The sequence below is a fragment of the Zootermopsis nevadensis genome, unplaced genomic scaffold, assembly GCF_977971745.1.
Source record: "Zootermopsis nevadensis isolate Lab colony 2312 unplaced genomic scaffold, Znev_1.0 Znev_ptg000028l, whole genome shotgun sequence".
In the NCBI taxonomy this organism is placed as follows: domain Eukaryota; kingdom Metazoa; phylum Arthropoda; class Insecta; order Blattodea; family Termopsidae; genus Zootermopsis; species Zootermopsis nevadensis.
The window spans coordinates 15,215,363-15,236,105 of NW_028259160.1; the positions used below are offsets into that span (position 1 = coordinate 15,215,363).

General features: G+C 38.1%; 3 protein-coding genes across 4 annotated transcripts in view; 2 read left to right on the forward strand and 1 right to left on the reverse strand.

Moving 5' to 3' along the window:
• Cht7 (chitinase 7) overlaps window positions 1-14,321 on the forward strand; it is a 55,921-nt gene extending 41,600 nt beyond the window's left edge. For both annotated transcript variants that reach the window (XM_022070191.2, XM_022070189.2), the window contains exons 5-17: window positions 315-494; window positions 1,669-1,792; window positions 2,648-2,957; window positions 3,729-3,967; window positions 4,509-4,705; window positions 6,293-6,510; window positions 7,037-7,191; window positions 7,484-7,624; window positions 8,639-8,786; window positions 9,333-9,518; window positions 10,610-10,732; window positions 10,928-11,129; window positions 11,783-14,321. In XM_022070191.2, the coding sequence (XP_021925883.1) occupies window positions 315-494; window positions 1,669-1,792; window positions 2,648-2,957; window positions 3,729-3,967; window positions 4,509-4,705; window positions 6,293-6,510; window positions 7,037-7,191; window positions 7,484-7,624; window positions 8,639-8,786; window positions 9,333-9,518; window positions 10,610-10,732; window positions 10,928-11,129; window positions 11,783-12,003 (2,444 nt within the window). In that variant the 3' untranslated portion in view covers window positions 12,004-14,321. The remainder of the gene's footprint in view (window positions 1-314; window positions 495-1,668; window positions 1,793-2,647; window positions 2,958-3,728; window positions 3,968-4,508; window positions 4,706-6,292; window positions 6,511-7,036; window positions 7,192-7,483; window positions 7,625-8,638; window positions 8,787-9,332; window positions 9,519-10,609; window positions 10,733-10,927; window positions 11,130-11,782) is intronic.
• LOC110832833 (pyroglutamyl-peptidase 1) lies at window positions 12,841-18,669 on the reverse strand. The gene is made up of 5 exons (XM_022070203.2): window positions 18,597-18,669; window positions 18,401-18,508; window positions 16,799-16,995; window positions 16,045-16,277; window positions 12,841-15,108 (listed from the first exon to the last, which is right to left on the reverse strand). Exons 2-5 carry the CDS (start codon window positions 18,411-18,413, stop codon window positions 14,898-14,900), a joined length of 654 nt encoding a protein of 217 aa, XP_021925895.1. The 5' UTR covers window positions 18,414-18,508; window positions 18,597-18,669; the 3' UTR covers window positions 12,841-14,897.
• Window positions 18,670-18,697: 28 nt separating this feature from the next.
• LOC110832824 (cytosolic carboxypeptidase 1) overlaps window positions 18,698-20,743 on the forward strand; it is a 48,854-nt gene continuing 46,808 nt past the window's right edge. The window contains exon 1 of the mRNA XM_087356821.1: window positions 18,698-18,916. The gene's annotated coding sequence lies outside the window, so the exon portion shown is untranslated. The remainder of the gene's footprint in view (window positions 18,917-20,743) is intronic.

Genomic DNA, 20,743 nt, shown 5'->3' on the forward strand with positions numbered 1-20,743 from the left:
CATGCAAAGTGGTTTCGTCCCTTGGGGTTTTCTGATCAATTGTTTTACGAAATTACCGTTTTCCTGCGTGGGCTATATTTCGAGACCACTTAATCTGTAATTAATCAACTATTATAACATTAGTAGACAAGGAGCTCAAATGATGAAGTTTCGCATCGAGTATTTATCTTATACTAACACACCTGATATCTGTCCACCCCAAGGATACGTATAAATAATAAATCCAGCAACATCTTAGCTGGCACACGAAAGAAAATGCACTGCATTGAATTGGACATGATTAATTTTCTAATTCTAATTTTAATCTGTTGTAGGTGGGTGGTCTTTTGGCACGCAGAAGTTCAAGGTCATGTCCGCGACGAGGTACGCTCGTCAGACCTTCATTTACAGCGCCATCCCGTTCCTCAGGGACCGCGACTTTGACGGCCTGGACATGGATTGGGAATATCCAAAGGGAACTGATGATAAGAAGAATTTCGTTTTGCTCCTGAAGGGTAAGTGGCAGAACGGTCAAGTGGTTAGCACTCTGCCTCGAAAGTCAATTTATGCATCAGTCTATGTTTAATACATACGAGGTGCGATCGGAAAGTTTAAAGACTGCGCCTATATTTAAAAAAAAACACCCCGTACACTTATCTCAGGTATTAAATTCATCCATCACCCTCGAAGTAGTTCCCCTGGGAGTGAACACAACGATCCCAGCGCCGCTGCCAAGCCTGGAAGCATCCCTGGAAATCTTTCTTTGTCAGCCTGTCAAGCACCATCTGCGATTCTGCCTGAATCTCTTCTATCGTCTCAAATCTCCTTCCCTTTAGCTGAATTTTCATCTTTGGGAAGAGGAAGAAGTCACACGGCGAATAAGGAGGGTGCGGGATGACGGCCATGGTGTTTGAGGCGCGTTGAATGTTGGTGGGACGCAGCCCCTTGGAACGGGCCCCAACGATTGAAACCATCGTTAAATAAACCACGAATAATAAACGAGTAAACACGTGTCTGATTTCAGTCGTGTTTGAAGAAAGCGAATTTTGCGACATTCGCAAAAAAAAGAAAGTCCGGGAAGTGTTATTTGGGCGGAACATCTTGTTGAATTAACAGACTTCTAGGTCCGTGGGGCATGATGACGAAATGCCTGCAATCGCTGAGGCGCAGGACGAGAATATTCCAGCGGAAAGGTTACTTTGCTGTACATTTAAGAAGTCTGTATCTGCAGACCTACTGCAAAGTCGTTCAAAATGCTCGTTTCTTTTCATTTACGTCAGAGTATCACTAGTAAACCATGCAAAATATTTGATACTGACCCTTTAAAGCCGAAGCTCGACTAAATATTTAAGAATTCGGTCCGTACCGCGAAGAAAACACGACACTTCACCATTACAAAGATCAACTGGGAATAATCGCGCTTTAGAGTGAGAATCATCCGAAACACACAAATAGAAAATGGAGTTGTTAAATGTTGAAACAGCCGGTACATCTAACATCCCACTGAAGATTTTAATTATTTTATTCAGCTGTGCATCGTAACATAACGAAAATTCAGAGTAGAAAGAAGTCCATCGTGGTCTTCCGACGTATGACACCGCGTGGACTTATAAATGGGGAGCGACGTTTCGGAGGAAAGCAGAGAGGAGGTCTAGTATTTTGGCTTCACTGACTTTTCTTCATTTGTAGAACTGCGGGAAGCTTTCGAGGCTGAGGCGCAGGAGGTCAAGAAACCTCGCCTGCTCCTGACAGCCGCTGTACCTGTTGGCCCAGACAACGTTCGAGGGGGCTACGATGTTCCTGCAGTAGCCAGGTAAGCCAGCCCTTAATCCTCGCAACACTTCTACATCCAAGGAATCATAAGAGAGGCGGGTTCCTGACGTAAGCAAATGTAAGTTTGTAGTCACTTCTGGGTTGTGACGCCATGCAGAATCGTAGGTACTTGGAGGAACACACTGTCCACAAAACAGACGTTGGTATCAGGTTAAGAATCTACACGGCGTCACAGCTCAGAACAACAATTTCGTCGTTAAATTACGGATTGTGATTTTTGTGTGATTGTCGGTGTAAGCTGGTACTCGGCGTGTGAACAGCTGTGACCACGTTGTGCAGGACTGGACGACGTCACTAACCTCAGAACGCAGTTCGAGAAGCTGATGGAACTAACAAGAAATAAACGAGTAAAAGCTCCTAAGAAATTATGTCGTTCCTCGTGAATTATTACGAGGAATTCTTCACTTGTAGATCCAGATTTCGATCCTGTTCTTTGCGGTTGCCATGACAACTAAAATACTTTACCTTTTGTTTGCCGTGTTCAACGATAAAAAAAAATGAAATCAAGGATTTCTTGAAATTCTGATCAACCTAAGAAACTCCATTTCGTGAGATGTTGATAGTCGTTGAGCTTTTTAAGGAATTGACCGCCTTTTATGGAAATCCGGCTTCATTACTGAACGTTACAGTCCTGTGGCACGTAGATACGTATGTTCCCTTGCTACAGGAATCAGTAACTTTGCATTTTGTATTTATGGATCGCGTGATTTTCAGTATAAAAGGGATTATTTCCTTAATCTTTGTGATAGTGAGGTGTTGAGTTTTCTTTGCGGTACGGATTGAATTACTGCGTGTTATTTAGACGATCGTTAATCAGTTTGTGTTTTGGTCGCAGTTACTTGGATTTCATCAACCTCATGGCGTACGATTTCCACGGCAAATGGGAGAGAGAGACGGGACACAACGCGCCCCTGTTCGCTCCCAGCTCAGATTCTGAGTGGCGTAAACAGCTATGCGTCGATCACGCGGCCTCCATGTGGGTGAAGCTGGGAGCGCCCAAGGATAAACTCGTCATCGGCATGCCGACATACGGCAGGACCTTCACCCTGTCCAACACCGCCAACTTCAAAGTGAATGCTCCGGCCAGTGGCGGAGGAAAAGCTGGAGATTACACCAAGGAAGGCGGATTCCTTGCCTATTACGAGGTTTGTAACGTTTTCACAAGGCAAACTGGCAGGTAACTCACGGCTTGTCACGTGATGAGTGTTAATAAATCAGCGTAATTGGCATCTTCATCGTGATTGCAAGGACTAGGTGTGCGAAGTACAGCATCGATTATGAATCACACGATTGTCTTCAGCCACTGTTAGTATCGATAAATTACTAGGTACTGGTATCCTAATTAGTGGCCTCTTTCTGTACAGTTTCCTCCACTGCATTGCACTCTCTTTAAAAATTTGCTCGTAACGCACGTTTATGAATATATTTTCACACGTGATCTCACATTCCTAGCAGGAATTATTACAGGAAGTCGAAATTCACATTTCGCGCGCTCAGAAAATGTTGCTTTCTTCAGACCAATGATAACTTAGAACCAATGTGACGTCTCCTGGATCGTTTACCGAAGGGAGTTAATCATAAACATCCGTAGTCTATCCCCTTTTAAGCCTGAAGCTTGTGTAAATAATATTTAATAATTCAGTCCGTACCGCGAAGAAAACACCACACTTCATCATTACAAAGATCGACTGTTTAAGGAAATAATTGCATTTTACAGTGAATATAATACGAAACCCATAAATTTAAAATGCAGAGTTACTGATTGTTGAAATAGGTGGTAAGTATAGTTACCATCGGGCCTTATAGGGTGAAGTGGCAACACTCAGAATGAATCAGTCGTACGAAAATGAAACGCACTGTCTTAGTGACCCCCTGCCAATTTTTACGCGTTTTAGATGCTTTTATCTGCCCCACAGGTGTGTGAAATGCTGAAGAACGGGGCTTCCTACGTGTGGGACGATGAGATGAAAGTACCGTACGCGATTCAGGGAGACCAATGGGTAGGATTCGACGATGAACGCTCAATCAGGAACAAAATGCGATGGATTAAGGACAACGGATACGCTGGAGCCATGGTCTGGACCGTGGACATGGATGACTTCACGGGATCCATCTGCGGTGGACGTGTCAAGTACCCGCTCATCGGAGCCATGAGGTACTTTACGAAGTTACGCTCTTGAGCTAAGGCAGAAAATTAATTTTTACTCTGTTGACAGAATCAGGGTATTTCGAAGTGACCGGGGGACGAGAGAGTTTCATGAAAATTTCGTCTTTCAAAAATTATTTAACGTCTTTCACGTCTGCATTTACTGAACATACTTTAACGACGTAGTCTATCATAAGATACAAAACTATTAACAGTGTATCCGGGCATGATATTTATTATGGCTTGTTTAACGACACTTAATAGTAGTTCAGATTATAACCTATATCTTTTAATGGTAGGATGATTAGTGAATAATGAATTAGAAATTATTTGGAGTGAAGTGGTTATGGTCTACGTTTAGTTGCCATCCCTCCATTTGTCTGGAGGAACGGAATAAAACTACGAAAAAACCTCAGTTAAGATAGATTTGAACCTGGGGCCTCCCAAATACAGAGCAGGACGCATCTATGATTGGCGCACAATCGCATCGGGTAAATTAACTTTTTGGTTCCTATATTTCAACGCAAGAATATTTAAATTTCTGTTTCAGGGAAGAACTCAGAGGAATTCCCCGTGCAGACAACGCGAAGGACGTGGACTGGAGCAGGGTTGCCAACTCAATCAGCATAGAAACGACCACGAAGCCACCGCCTATCAAAATATCAGTCAGCGAGGTACTGAAAAGAGTCAGGCCACAGAAACAAAACACTGACGCCTCTGCGCTCCAGAATGTCGTTGATCCACACGGTAAGCAGAATTGCTCCCTGCGTGTCTCAAGGTTAAAGTGGATGTTATGGATTAATTTATTCAGCCTCAGAGGTCGAACTGAGATGTAATATGCAAATGACGAAAGCCATTTCGTAGGGCGGTGATGTGGGTGAGTGAAAGTGGCTGCCAGAGGGCGGATTGGTCGTTTGCTTCTGCACGTCAGTTTTCCAGCCTGAGTTAGGGTCGTGGACCAGTGATGTTTGTTTGAACCATTAATTAGTTGAAACGTATTCATTTATACTTGTTTCCTGCAACGTGTATGAAATCTAGACTTATGATATAATATAAATTCTCCCCGAATTTGTCTTTCGTCTTCCTTTAGTCTTTCTGTGTTTGTTGTTTTACTTAAGTAATTTAATTGTCCTTTTTTATTTATACCTTTATTTTCGCTCTCTTTCTATTTCTTTTTAAATTTCCTCATTTTCTTCTTTTATACTCTCCATATTTTTTTCACTCCTTCATACCTGTCGTTTATAGATAATATTTGGAACCAATTAACTAAACTTTCGCTTCGCCAGACATAGTTTAATTTCAGGAAAAAAAAGGCCCATTGACTCTCAGAAGTCGTTACGTTGAACACTGCAACAACCAAAAGCTCAATTCGTTCAAAATCTAGAAATCAAGCCACGGCACAAATGCCAAGGGCTAACAAGGTCAACATCTATCATCTGATCGACGTCTTCCGGTCTGTGATTTAGATTTAAAAAAACTCGACAACGCTCTCGATGTCGTATTATAAAACAGGCTTCTATTGTCATTAAAATCTGCGCATCAGCTGTAACGTAAGATTTTTGAACAGTTTCAATTCGGGGAATGCTTGGTACAATTCATTCCAAAATCTTAATGTTCTGTGTTCAGGCCAGTGGTTTTAAAACCCACATTATCTAATCAAATAATTCACCAGTTGAGTGGTGAGTACATTCAATAGTTGGTATTGGTACCATGTTGTATCCACCATTGTAAATTGCACCTGGTTGACCAGATGCCATTCAAATAAGAGGTGGACGTAGTGAATGGCTGCATATTACGTAATCGACTCCACCCAGTTCTGTCGCTGGTCCAGTTTTCGTTCGTGCACGTTTCACGTTCTGTAGAAATGCATTCGGAGTTGAATGAACCACCACCACTGCCTGCTACCTGGAAATTGGTTTCGTATCACAACGTTATACTCCGAACTTTAACAATGACAAAAGAACTGATAAGAGTCATTTTCCTGTTGCATTATCTCGAAAAACAATCATCAAAATTCGTTTGCCATCGCTTGAAGATCATCATCCATTTGTAAATTTTTTTTCTCCTTAGGTCGTACAGTTATTTCCATTTCGTGTGTGATTTTGATATTCACTGCTTTTCGCACCTTTGACCACAAAAATCACGTCACTCTCCTCTCCTCCTCTTTGGTACATTCCTATAAAAGTAGCAACCATTTTAAATTTTGGAACATATTATTACTACTGAAAAGGCAATAGAAGTGAAATACCAGCAACACTTTGAGGTAAACTAGTTGCCTTTATTTCTTTATTTAATCGATTAACTTATTTTTTACTTTCCCTCGCTGTGTTCCAGTACGTGGGCCTCAAGTGTTCTGTTACATGACCAGCTGGTCCCAGAAGAGGCCAGGTGCTGGAAAGTTCACTCCTGACAATGTTGACCCGTCGCTTTGTTCTCACCTGATTTATGCCTTTGCAACTCTCAAGGACCACAAGCTAGCTGCTGCAGATGAGAAGGACATTGAGATGTATGGCAGAGTGGTAGCCTTGCGTGAGAAGAATCCCAGTATCAAGGTATAATGGGATGCAGAAACAGGACAAAACCATTTCCTACTGCCAGACACAAAACCTCATTGTATAGACACAGCTTTTATACGTATTTTAATATTTCTCATGTCATTTTGTGCTAAATTTGTAATTATGAGAAAGAATTCTTCTCCAGTTAATTAATGAAAAAGTAGGTCTTTGAAAAATACATTCTATATTTTTCAGTATAAAGAAGACATGAAGAAGAAAGAAAAGTGAATTATTATAAAACATACTCTTTAAATTAACATTGTTAGTTTTTTGTGTCATGGTGGACATGGAATTGGCACATGCTTCCAAACTGAATGTTCTAGGAAGGATAGAAAAGATCCTAGAAAAGAAAAGATGAAACCTAGAAATCACCACACAATCTAACACGTGACTCGATACGGATAAACAAAGATATCTGAAAGCTATAATATCTGATATAACCTAAATTTTATGCAAGGGCTTTTGCTGCTATTGAGTATTGCAAAATGCAAGTTCTGAACGCTGAGTACTTTTATGTTCGTAGATTCTGTTGGCTATTGGTGGATGGGCATTTGGATCTACTCCATTCAAAGAACTCACGTCCAATGTTTACCGAATGAATCAGTTTGTGTATGAGGCCATCGAGCTACTAAGAGACTACAAGTTTGATGGACTGGATGTTGACTGGGAATACCCCAGGTAATAGTTTTTAAATTAAATTGTCATATGAGTATTTTCTTTGACGCTGTCTTTCGGATCAGTAACATGCAGAGTCTCATAGGCTGCCTCTTTCCCTGTTTTCAGGTAACAGGTAAGTGTCCGTACCTAAACCATGGAGCTGTTAAACAAGACTTCTATTTTGATGCTATTGTGTGGATATTATTATTAATTATATTTGCAGTGCTAGTTAAGTTTTCCATTTGACCAATTCTGTCCTGCTGTTTGGTTTGACAAAGCAGTTAAAGAATTAATGACTGTCAACTGTCTGCAGAGGAGCTGATGATCGGGCTGCCTATGTAAACCTGCTCAAGGAGCTACGTGTGGCATTTGAAGGTGAGGCTAAAAGCTCAGGAGAGCCTCGCCTCCTGCTCACAGCTGCAGTTCCAGCTAGCTTTGAGGCCATTGCAGCAGGGTAAGTACATAATAGCAATAGATATGGTGTCATTTCAAGATCCTTATGGTTTTTTTAATATTACTTGATATGAGATTTTCATGGTAGTGAAAATAAACCTAAAACGCTACAGTCCATTTAAGTAGGTTCCTTGTTACTATAGTATGGCACAACATCAGGCTGCAAATGGAAGAAATGGCCTCCACATATGGAGGATAAATGCAAAGAAACTGTGAACAGCGAACAAAGAGTAGTTTTCCAGCCTGGGGCATGTTTAAAAATATTTGTTCAGGTCCTCAGACTTGCATGGATTTTTGGCATGAGATATGAAAATGGATTTGGAGAAACAGTGTGTGGTGGTGTTTTCTGATTTTATCATCTCAGGATAGGAACCGGTGACTGGCTCTTGCGAATGTGGTAAGGAACCTTCAGGTCCATAAAAGGCAGGGGATTTTGTGACCAGATAAGGGACTGTTAATTTCTGAAGAAAGAATCTGATGTTTAAAATTAGCTATTAGTTGCGTTAATGACATGTTACTGTAGTTGTTCTGCAGGTTATGTTGACCCATTAGTTACTCAAATCATTTTAAAATTCTACATGTAATCACCTTACTTTCATGTTATGTTTTCTGTAAAAGAAAGGAAATAAATTAAACTTGCTTGCTTTTCAAAGATCTGTCTCTATGAAATTATCTCCAGGACTGTAGCGATCAGTGCTCATGTTTCTCCCACCTCAGAAGTTCACATGGCTGTCATATATATTGCTGATGACATTTAAAAAGCATCAAGGAAGGGATACTGCAAAAATGTATGACTCATACCGAGTTTCACATAAAATTGATGAATTTGTGGTCATGACATGACTATAGCTGAATAAAAGTAGAGACAAATACACACACAGATCACTAATAGGAGTTCCAAAGAAAGGTCTTCTTGCCTTTGGAACCCTAAAAAGTCAAAATGATCTGGGATTACAACCTAGTAATTCCATGACCTTGAATGCTGCACTCTAAATTCTCATATTGATCTTTGCAGTTATGATGTTCCGGAGATTTCCAAGTACCTGGACTTCATCAATGTGATGACATATGACTTCCATGGACAATGGGAGAGACAGGTGGGGCATAACAGTCCCATTTATCCACTGGAGAGTGCCACTAGCTACCAGAAGAAGCTTACCGTTGTAAGTATGAAATCATAATAACCCCAAAAATGGTGTAACATATGTTACGTAATAAATTACTGACAACAGTAGACAGGAGAATTCTACCTCAGCATGTGCCATGATACTACCTTAACTGGCTTTTGAATAGTCTAAATTATATGTGAGATAATTTATTGAAACCATACAGGGACAGAAACTGTGAATAAGATTTTATTTTTTAAAACTGGGATACCTTGTCAGAAGCAGTTGAAAGTGTAAATATTTTTTTGCATACAAATAGAGCTGTTGGTAAGACAAATTTATGAATTATGCTTACTTTTAACATATAAAAGTTAATGTAGTTTATATTCTCCTAAAACTTATTAACTCCTTTGTTTTTAGTGAAAAATTTATTTTTCATGTTGCCTCGGAGCCTCAGATACGAAACAATGGCCACCTTTTTTATTTTGTCTACAGTGTCTTGAGAACGTACATTATGCAAATTCCCAAAAACTGTTTTATCAAAAGAAGAGCACAGTGAGAATATATTAGAAAAGGCTTTATAGTTAAGGTTATTATTTGCAGGACTTCAGTGCACGTGAATGGGTGAAGCAAGGAGCCCCTAAGGAGAAACTTATGATTGGTATGCCGACATATGGTCGCTCCTTTACCCTTGTTGATCCCACAAAGTTTGATATTGGTGCCCCCGCCTCTGGAGGTGGCACTCCTGGCAAGTACACTGGCGAAGCAGGCTTCATGTCTTATTATGAGGTAGGTACTATATATTACTTTGTAACATTCAGCAATAAAGTGCTTGTCATGCATTCTAGCATATCATGTGAAAATTATGGAAAAAACAGAAACAGCTGGTTTTCTTTGTTGACACCAAATGGTCTTGTAGGTGGGGACCATTGTTACTTCAAAACATCTGTAACCACTTACCAAAACCATGAGGTATTACAATCTAGAAGATCACACTCAACATCATCATCATCACCATACGAACCTAAAATATTGGGTATAATAAAGTCTGTTTATAAAGAAACCCCAAGGGGCTTGAAAATGTTCCCATTTCAGACAGGTTTGCATTTTCAACAGGCACAAGCATCCAGAACAAAGTATTACATAGCATATGCCCCAAGTACTTATGATCAAGATCGTAAGTCAAGAAAACACGCTAGTATATGGACACCAAATTGGTACTGAAAAATACACATTTCAAGTTTTCTTTTTTCACTTTCTTTCCATGTACTTTAGTTCACTATTCAGAAAACATGTACTTTTTAACTGTTGGCTTTAATTCTTCCCCATTTGTGGCAGCAATGTTTCTTTTCAGACAGATTCCAGGAAGCATAATCAGGAATAACATTTTATGAACAGGAAACAGTATATCAAAATTTTTGTGTGTTACTTTGTTTTCATGCTAAACAATTTCTGTTTATTATGTATCATCCTTGAGAAGATTATATTACTCATCTGGTCAGGATGTCACAAGAGCTCACCACTGGACCCCAAGATGAACTATCTGAATCCAGTCCAATCCTGTTCCTTGAAGAATTACATTAATATTTGCTTTTCATTTAAGTCTTGGTCTCATACCTTCAGGTTTTCCTGCAAAAAATTTGTATGCATTTCTCACCTCATAAGAAATCTGGTCTTGAAAAGTGAATCACAAAATATCATACATTTGCATCATGGTGATAACAGTAACAGCAGTAGTAATGATGGATGTATACATTTTTCAAATAACTCCAATTATTTTCACCGAACAGGTTTTCCGATTCAGAATTTATTTTATAAAATGTATATGGCACTCAACAGACAGAATGCAGGAGGTGCTAATAAGGAGTGTTTTGTTGTAGGTGTGCGATTTCCTGCATGGGGAAAACACAACCCTTGTTTGGGACAATGAACAGCAAGTGCCGTTCGCATATCGTAAGGACCAGTGGGTTGGCTTCGATGATGAGCGGAGTCTCAAGACAAAGGTAGTTATTTGCTTGATTTATTTAATTACACTGTCTGTAACTCAGACTATACAGCACCAAATGATATGTTGATCAGTGAGTAATGAATTGGAAAGGATATGTAAGGAATTGCAACAACCCTGAAGGCAATCATCTTCATACCACCGCCATGAGAACCGAAAATCTCATCAGTTCATTCTTCTGTTTGTCCTCCAGATGGCCTGGCTGAAAGAAGAGGGTTTTGGAGGTATCATGATTTGGTCGGTGGATATGGATGACTTCCGTGGACAGTGTGGAACTGGCAAGTACCCACTGATTAGCGCAATGAGGCAGGAACTGGAAGGTTACACTGTGAAACTGGAGTATGATGGACCATATGAGGGTACTGCTGGAGGTGGAGCTTACACTACTAAAGACCGTAAGTAACATGGAGTCACATTTGTTTTCAGCAAAGCAGTTATGATGTTCTGTAAAGAAATCATGACACTTATTTCCCTTCAGATGCTTCAGTCTATATGGTAAAGCTAGCTGGGATTAAAGATTAATTAATATGCAATTTAGTGATACATTTCTCTTTGTTTATACTAGCACAGATTCTAACTACACCCATTTTTCACACATAACCTGAAACATACGTATTCATAATTATTAGCAAACAAACATTTCAATCAAAATCTGTAGGTGCATTCATAATTTATCTCCATAAAAAACTTCACACTTCTGGTTTCAGTGGTTCATTACTTCGTGTTATCAGACCAGAAATTAAATACGTAATTGATATGCCTGCTATGATCTTGCTTTAAAGTCAACAGAAAAGACATCTGACCAAAACATGCATAATTCTCAAAGTCTTTTACCACACAGAATTTCAGGACCATATGTTAAATGGCATTAAGTGAACTCTAACCTCTGAAAGTCACATAACCACTGTCTGTATTATTCATAGTAGGAAATTAGAAAGTACTGTGGTGGTCGGGTTTGGCTGTGGAATTGTGGACCTGCTGATAAGAAAACTTGTTGCAGTTTGTTCTGATGACATCAAAACAATTTCGTATCTAATTGTTGTTACAGCTACATCAGTGGTTTGTGAAGAGGAAGATGGTCATATCTCATACCACCCAGACAAAGCAGACTGCACGATGTACTACATGTGCGAAGGAGAACGGAAACACCACATGCCTTGCCCTTCCAACCTGGTGTTTAACCCCAATGAAAATGTGTGTGACTGGCCAGAGAATGTAGAGGGTTGTATGCACCATACTCAAGCTCCACCCACAGCTAAGAGGAAATAGGGATGTTTTGCAAGATAAATTTCACAAAACTGAAAAAAAGGACAATGAAGAAATCAGAAATATTTGGGAGGATACTCAACTTTGGACACTGTCTTGAAGCAGTTTTATTATATTACCTATCAGTGTTCATGTGTGGAAGCTGGTTTATTACTCTTATGACAAAAAGCTTGATCTGTCATAATAAAAAGATAGGAAGCAAACCGTTTGCTGTCAGCAGCTAATTTAGACACGAAAAATCATCAAGATGCTTAAAAAATGTATGGTTTCCTTCACAGATGTTTTCAAATCTACAACCATGGCTCTAATTGACATACAGTAATATTTACAAAATAACTGCAATGCTTGAATTTTAACAAGTTCTGATATACAGAAAGTCCTTTTTGTATATCCTATAAATTAAGCTTCATGTTACAGTTATGTGATATTTATTAGATATGTCTCATATGAATAAAAAAATCAGGTTTATCAGTTACATTTATCCAGTTTCTAGTTAAAATAAACATTTAAAGTTCTTTTTTTCAGATAGGTATAAACTATATGACCAAGAAATTGCAAAAATAAAAAAAATGTGGGTTTGCAATTTTATGCGAATTCTAATTTTATACTTCCAAGTATTAACATTTGTTTTCCCAAGTATGAGTATGTTGCAGTGTTTATAATTTCTGTTTATATCAAAACATAACGAGGCACAAAGATTTGTTAAAGTATGGAAGAACTATAAATGTGTGCATACAGAAACACTAATAATAAGATCTCGTCAAAGTTATTAAATACAGCACACAACTTTTAATAACAGACATCTTCAGGTTAACTGTTGTGCAACCAACTTAATAAACATAGGAGACAAAGGCTTCATTTTATTATGTTGCCACTGCTAAAAAAATATACATCTCAGGATACAAACTGAGGATACTGCAAGCAACACAAAGCAGAAAAATATTTGTGTTACTTAAATGTTGTAATAACAAAAATTCAAATTATCTTCTTAAGATCATTTTAAAGCTTGGTGATTTTAAAATTGCCCTTAAGACTGTTAAAGAAGTCAATTACACAATCTGAAATATTCAGACCATATCTATAAAGGAGATACACAAATTATGGTTTGTTTGCAAAAACAAATATGAAATTATATTTTTAGTATCAAAATTAATCACAAAATTACATAATAAAAATATTCCTTGTTTGTAACTGACTTCTGTTACAGATTACGATTTCTGGTCGGTTTATTTCATGACGAATCCCGAGACTGTAAATATTTTACTGATCTGGTAGTTGACCTGGTTTGGAGTCAATCTGTTGCAAGGCCTCTAACAAAATAGCACAGGAATATGGAAGAAACATGTCCCTAGCAGAACACAAATTTGTTATTGCAGTCGGAGAAAAGTTCAACATTGTGCATGCTTAAAAAAGGCCAGAGGAATTTGGAAATAACAGATACATGTTAAAATTAACTATACTACAGTGTGTCCTTAAATTTCCTACATATTTACAGGATCATACATAGGCCGACGTTGTTATAAAGATAACGTCACACATGCTGGAGAATGTGTTCTGCAGTGCAGCTGAAATATCTGTTGTGCAGAGATACTGATGGTGCTCATACAGAATACAATACATAAGTTTTATTAATAAATATACTTCTGTTTAAACTTACTGTATTATCTATCCCATGTTGCTCTGATATTAACATAAATGGTAGGAATTTCATGGACACCAATTTTAAAGTACAATTCTTTACTTCTTGGAAGTATAATTATAATGCTGCATTTGTGACATGATTATACACGAATTTTAGGAACAACTGTTTCCATTCTCCATTCTAGTTCCATGGATTTCATAGAGAGCAGAATCCCTTTCAGACATTAATGCCTTTATTTTTACTGAAACATGAATCAAAAATGCTTTCCTTGTTGTGCATAAGTGTTCAGGCCACTATAATAAAAATGTCAACAGTACATTTTTCCTGACATTGGTCATTCCATTTAAGTATTTTGTCATTATGTCACAGGAAGATATCAGTGTGTTGTTGCCACGGTGTTAAGTTATAAAGATTTACTTTCTTGGTTTTTACAAATAAGATGTAATTTTGCTGTCTACAAACCAATTCAAGTGTCAGTACAAAAAAAAAAAGTCGTTGCCTATAGAAGATTCTTCATGAAATGGAAGGTAACATTTTGTTGATGGAGTCTGCTGATAATGCAGAAGATTGTATCGAGATTAAGCATGTGGCTTTAATCCAAGATTAAAATGTACAGGACATTACTTTTGTTGCGAATTGGAATAATGTGTACATAATAAAACATATTTTAAGAAACATATATTTCAGTCTCATATATAAACTCCTTTCAGACTGTGCCATAGCTGCTAATGTGCTAGATGCTGGCTTCTCACCATGGAGACCCAGGTTCAATCCCAGGTGACTTCAAGTGAGATTTGTGATGGACAGAGTGCACTGGGGCATGTTTTTCTCAGAGTTCTTCATTTTGCACTGCTAATTGTCATTACACCACTGCTCTATACTATCATTGTCCCATAAGATGTGCAACAAGCCCTGACCAAGCAGGACTTTATCATAATATCATTCCTAAGTTAAGGGCTTCATCTGTAATCTGGCACTTGGCTGGTCTCAGAATAACAGTAGTTTAGTTTATATCAAACCCTTTTGTCTTCTTGTTGTTCCCTCACTAATTGATAGAATCTTCCTGTTTCTGTGATTTATTTTTTAACACTTCCACTCTTTTACTTCCTACGTACTTACAAAACTTAGAGTTGTATACTTTATTATTTCAGGATCATTGCCTTTTATTTTACATTTAAATGTATTCAATCATTCACAGTATATAATACTGTAATTGCACATCTCTTACAAAATATCATAACCACAAAAGTGAAAATCATTTAATTTGTACTGAGCACACTTCATTATTGAGATAATCATCTGAACTCTGAGCTCTCAGTTTTTTAATTAAAATGCGTAGTATGGCCTTAATTCCTTTTGCCAAATCAGCTGCACTGAATGGATTGTTTAGCTCTGGCACATGAATGAAGATAGTACGCAAGTTATCGATGTTCAGAGATGTGAAGTATGTAAATTCACAAAGATATCTGAAGAAAGAAAAAATCAAGTCACACGATATGTTTATCATAACTTTGTTCTAACATGTCCTAACTAGATTTCAGAGAGTTTTCATAATATTGTTGAATAGTATTTTATTCTGCATGCAATGAAAGAAATTACTATATTTACTAACATAATTACTTTACTTTGTACACAGTTTTTAATATTAAAAATGGTTGGGGTAATTATGCAAGTTTCCCCTTGTAATGTAAAAGTAATCATGTGGGAATGAATGAAACTGAACAATAACTGAATTTAATTATTCACGTTTTTTAAAGACAGAAACTTCAAAGTTAACTTTCGTACTGACATGACACTATAAAGGCAGGTATACAGTCTACTGTGACATGAACGGGAAGCGAAAGCAAAATTGCACTATGAAGAACACAGAGTCAAGTAAATGATATCAGTGTCTCCAACGCGATAACAGTTATGAATACAGAGATAGGAAAAGGCTGTTTCTTGCCTGGAATTAGAATCACCCATAAATCTGCTGATTGAGGCAGCAAAAGAAGGCAGACAGCAGCTTAAATAATGATAACCACTGTGTCAAAGGCAATTATGTAATACAAGAACTTATCTTTTACATCCTCATAAGTCAGACAGAAGCAATTATTTGAGTAAATACAGTGTATTTCATTATTTTGCCATAAGGCTCCACAAATTATGTTCTGAGTCTATTTCATACTGATTAAATTTGCCTGAGTTAAATTTCAGGATTCTCTGAAGTTCCTTTATTCTACAAATTCCAATGGAAGGTCATCACAAACTTTTTACACAGAATCATGGCTCACAATATTCTATTTAACATCTGAATAATAAAATTATATGTTTAAGTTGTTACAGATTATTTTTCAGGTCTTATATACAAATTGATATGCAGAGAATCTCAATCTGAGATGAACCAATGAACACTCACTCACCTTCCAGCATTTGAAGAGCAGAAGGTGGGAATTCCTATTTCGGTATTGTCTACTTCTTTGCATACATCCTCAACATCAAACAAAGGCCGAATTACTTCAGCTTTGCCACTACCGACTTCATTTCTTGGAGGTAATTTCCCTTCTACATCAGTTTTACAGTACCCTGACTTGTGTGCCTCTTGTTCCAGAGTCAAACCAGTTGCAAGGCCAGACACACCCACATGCACAACTAGCTTTGGCAAAACAAAAATAAAGTTGAAGACAGAATTAAAATTATATGTTATACCAAAACAATGAAAGAGCAGACAACATTCCTGTCCAAGACAGCATAGCTGAAGGCTTGTTGCGAGTGAAAATATTTTGGGACCAATAAGGTAACAGAAGAAGTTTCAAAACTGAATTTTTTGGGTTACAAGAGGACATACACAACCTATTTGCCTGGAGAGACTTGGGAAAGAATGAAAATGTCAGGAAATGTAGGCACATGAGATACCAATTCTGGTGCATTCAGCAGAATTTGACCTTTGACAACCTAGTCACTTAAATGTGCAAAAGAACATATACATCTGTTATTGATGTACAGACAAACAAACAAGGCATAATTAACAGGAGCATTTCTGCAATTTTTAATTGCAAATTACTGCAACACATGGCCAGCTTGACAATGCATGAACTGTGGTACGTGGCCAATAAGAACATCCATGCTGTTGAATGTATGACAGGGGTCTGTAAGTAAACCAAAAAGTATGCATACCATTGGGTTATGAACTCTCCAAAGAACTGGAACATTCTCTGTAACATACCCATATGTTACAGGAATTTCATGAATGATCAACTTTATGCCAAACTCCTCCTCAATGTTCATTGATGGCAGAAGTTTTACTGCCTCCCAGCTTGCATTTATTTTGTAATTTTTAAATGGTCCGAAACCAGTAACCACAACAGTGTCTTCTGAAAAGGATACAAAACCAAATGTTCAAATTTATTTAGTATAAATAAATAATGTGGACATAATACTAAGATAATTCCATACACCTCTAATCCTCACATCCTATTTACCTAGTCATTCTTTATTTTACCCTCCTGTTTCCTTCTCAAGTGGCTGTTCATGAAATTCCCACTAAAATTCTGCATGCAGTGGTAAACACAGTAATGAACCTTTGGTTTCCATATATGACAGGGAATTTCTTGGCTAACTGAGTTACAAAAACTTCTCAAGGACTGCTCCATAGAGTAAGTGAGTTAGTCAGTCAGTCAGTTAATTACATGTACACTTTATAGATTTGATTTTGTTATGTCTCATGCTATGTAAATTAAAATAGACCTATGTGGGCTAAGTACCTTAGTAATAAATTTGTATATCATTATTGACTTAATTTATTGATGTGTCCATATGAGTTCTGGGGCCCACCCAGCCTCCTATCCAATGGGTACTGAGGTCCTTTCCTGGGGGTAAAGTGCAGCCAGTGCTTGATGCTGACCACTCACCCCCATCTAGTGCTGAGGTCAAGAATGAGTAAGAGCTGTACTACTCTCCCCGCAAGCGCCGACATGGTGTATAATGGGACAGTTTTACTTTTTGCTTTGGTGTGTATTTAAGGATATAGAAGACAATATTCAGAAAAGACTCTATATACTTCATAACTGCTTTCAATACCAACAAGACCTGATGGTTCTTCAGGCAGGACACTGCACAGCTGTCATCTATTAGGTTTTTGGTTCGATCCCATCAAATCTGAGTGAATTTTTGTGGTCACAGAGTGAAGTGGATATTGACGGAGAGAAACCTATTCCAGTGCCACTTTGCCAACCAAAAATCCCATATGAAGCGAAACCAAACCTCTGCGGAAAGCCGGTGACAAACTTCTTGCGCTATAGCGCAACCCCCCCCCCCTCCAAAATTAAGGCATAACTGGGGTCAGCAAGAGGAAAGGTTAGTGGGGCATTATAGTTTCGTGGTTTGAATAAACTTAGTTCAGCCTCTCTTTTAGAAACGTTAATGCAATTTTTTAAACTGCTCATAATTTACATATTATCCCACGAGTTTTGTTGTTGTTAAACGGATAGTGCCGCTCTCCACGTTGAAAAGTCGATCATGGTATTCTGAGCTCTGGTGATGGTCACGGTCACCAGGTTTTCGGAGTAACACCGAAACACTGGTAACCATATTCAAGACCACACAGTGTCATAACCCAGAAGACGACGATATACTTAATTATCTTCTTTAAGGATTTGCATTGGGAATTTATTATTAAAAAATATGAACGAATACCTTAAAGACTGAGAAGAAAATGAGAAAGGGTATTAAACATTTTAAAAGAAATAAATAATACCGAAGCTGGTATATTATACTTACTTGTAAAAGCCATATTAGCATATTCACACTTTGTTCGCTCCGCTCAGATAACTCCACAAATGGCGGATAGAAACTTCACGCCTATGTGTCATACTCAGCGCAATAAACCTGTTCCAGAAAAGGGAAAGAAGACGATAAGGTGGAAAAAAGTGTTAAATTCTAAATCCTCCAGTCTAGGCACTTATTACGACGTCACCTTCTCGCTCCGTGCAGTGCACCTGCCGAGAGTGTTTCCATACACATATGTTAGCCAGGGACACCAACCTTAGATGTAAGTTACTGTTTTATTCGGTGACTTTAGTATTCGTCTACTTCCGGATTCTTTCGGGTTCATTCGTGCTCCAATTCATGTTTGCCGAAGGTGAAATGAACAGTTGATACGTGGCAAATATTTGTTTTGTGTGTATAAAAATGAGGAAACTATGAAAGTAATGTGTTGTTGGTGATACGTGGTAATAGTTGAAGATTTAACTGTCTTCCAAAACAATCGAGATACATTCCGCAGTACCCCTAACTGTATGTATACATTTATATTGAGATCTGTCTTGTAGACATTGCTGGTCGTGGTCACAAACAAGATATACTTAAAGTCGCATAAGTCCCAAAGTGTTAGAAATGGCATCAGCAAAAAAACCTAGTATAATTGCGGAGATAGACAATAACACACGGAAGGAACTGCATGACGAATTTAATGTCTTAATATTGCAACTATGGACGGAAAATTACGAAGGGCTAGTCCTTTCAAAATACGAGGATTCTGACTACTATACAACGCCACAAATAGAAGAAAATAAGGCTTCTGGAATCGATCTAGATTATTTGAAAAAATTTCCAGTTGCCAAATTGCTGAGAGAGAAACCAACATACATCTCAGCGGTGACCTTCCTTCGGTAAATTTTTGTTCTGTCAGCTGCTAGGGCTCCCACAAAGATTGCTGTATCCTTGATGGGAGTCATGAAATCCAAATTGAATACAATGAGAATAATGAATAATCAGGCTATTTATGCCAAAGATGCACTTAACGTTGCCTGTGGCTCTGTTTCCAATGACTATAAAAGATTGACCAATAAAAGTGAAGAGTTCAACTTGGATGACATTTTTGAAAAGTTCAGCTCTCTTGACAAGGCAGAAATAGGAATTGAGTTGATCAGGAATGGACTTTGGTACAAAAAAGAATATAAAGGAAAATGGATGACCCTCAACTGTACATCTGGTGTTTCAATCTCTATCTACTTCCCAACTCAAGATGATGACAAGGGCAATGTAGCATTCACACATGGCAGGGTTGCAGTAGCCACAGCTAGGGAAACTGCAACCATTTTGATGGACAAAGATGATGTTCCAGCTTTGGGTTTAAACATAGGATGGCAGGCAATGGCAACAGAATCATCAGTTAACAAAGTCAATAGAGTCTTGATTGAACACAAACTGCAGGGCATTGAAAAGAGCTTCATGTACATGGTGTGTATACCAAAAGTGAAGCCTCACAGTGTTCTTGGTCTGAAAAAAGGTGAAGCCCACATCATGATGATTTTCCACATAATGAACGACGCCTACAACAGTCTGAAGAGGAGGGACAACAAAATAGAAGCCAGCTTCACTTCTGGAATTTTTTCCAAATTGGAAAACCTGGGCATTGAAGTGCAAGTGACCATCATCAAAGCTCTGATGTCAGTTGTAATCCCTATTTGCTTGAAGAACATGCGGCACAAGGGTGAAGGGAGCAAAGAGGTTGTTTCAGTTATTAAATCCGTCATGAGATCAATGGTGCAATGGAACCAGATGGAGGAGTCCACTGCCATGGGCGTTGACATGTCGGAACTGGTCATTGGAGGGTAGATCAAAATAAGAAGAGAAGTTGTGTAAATTTCATGGGCTAGTGTTCTGGTTAGATTCAGTGCTATGATTAGTAGATGGCAAGTAGGTGGTTGGGAGCATTTTTCTTACTCTATTGTTATTTTATTAGTGCATTAAGAACAATTTAAGCTTGGTAAAAAAAACTGGTTACTCATTAGGTTCCAGTTTCTGTAGACAAAACCTGCAGAGGGGAGGAGTGTGTATTTTTGTTAAGAAAGATCAATGTTTCAACAAAACTGATATTTCACAACACTGTAAAGAACAGGATTTAGAAATTTGTGCAATCCAGCTAGAGACAAAAACAGCTAACTTAGTTATATCAAGCCTGTACAGAGCTCCATCGGGTAATTTTCAACAATTTCTAAGGGGACTAGATGCTACTCTAAAGTATCTGTATAATCCCAAAACTGAATTTTTAATCTGTGGCGACATGAATGTAGACTATCTAAATGAAAGCTGCTGGAAAAAAACGTTTAAACTCACTAC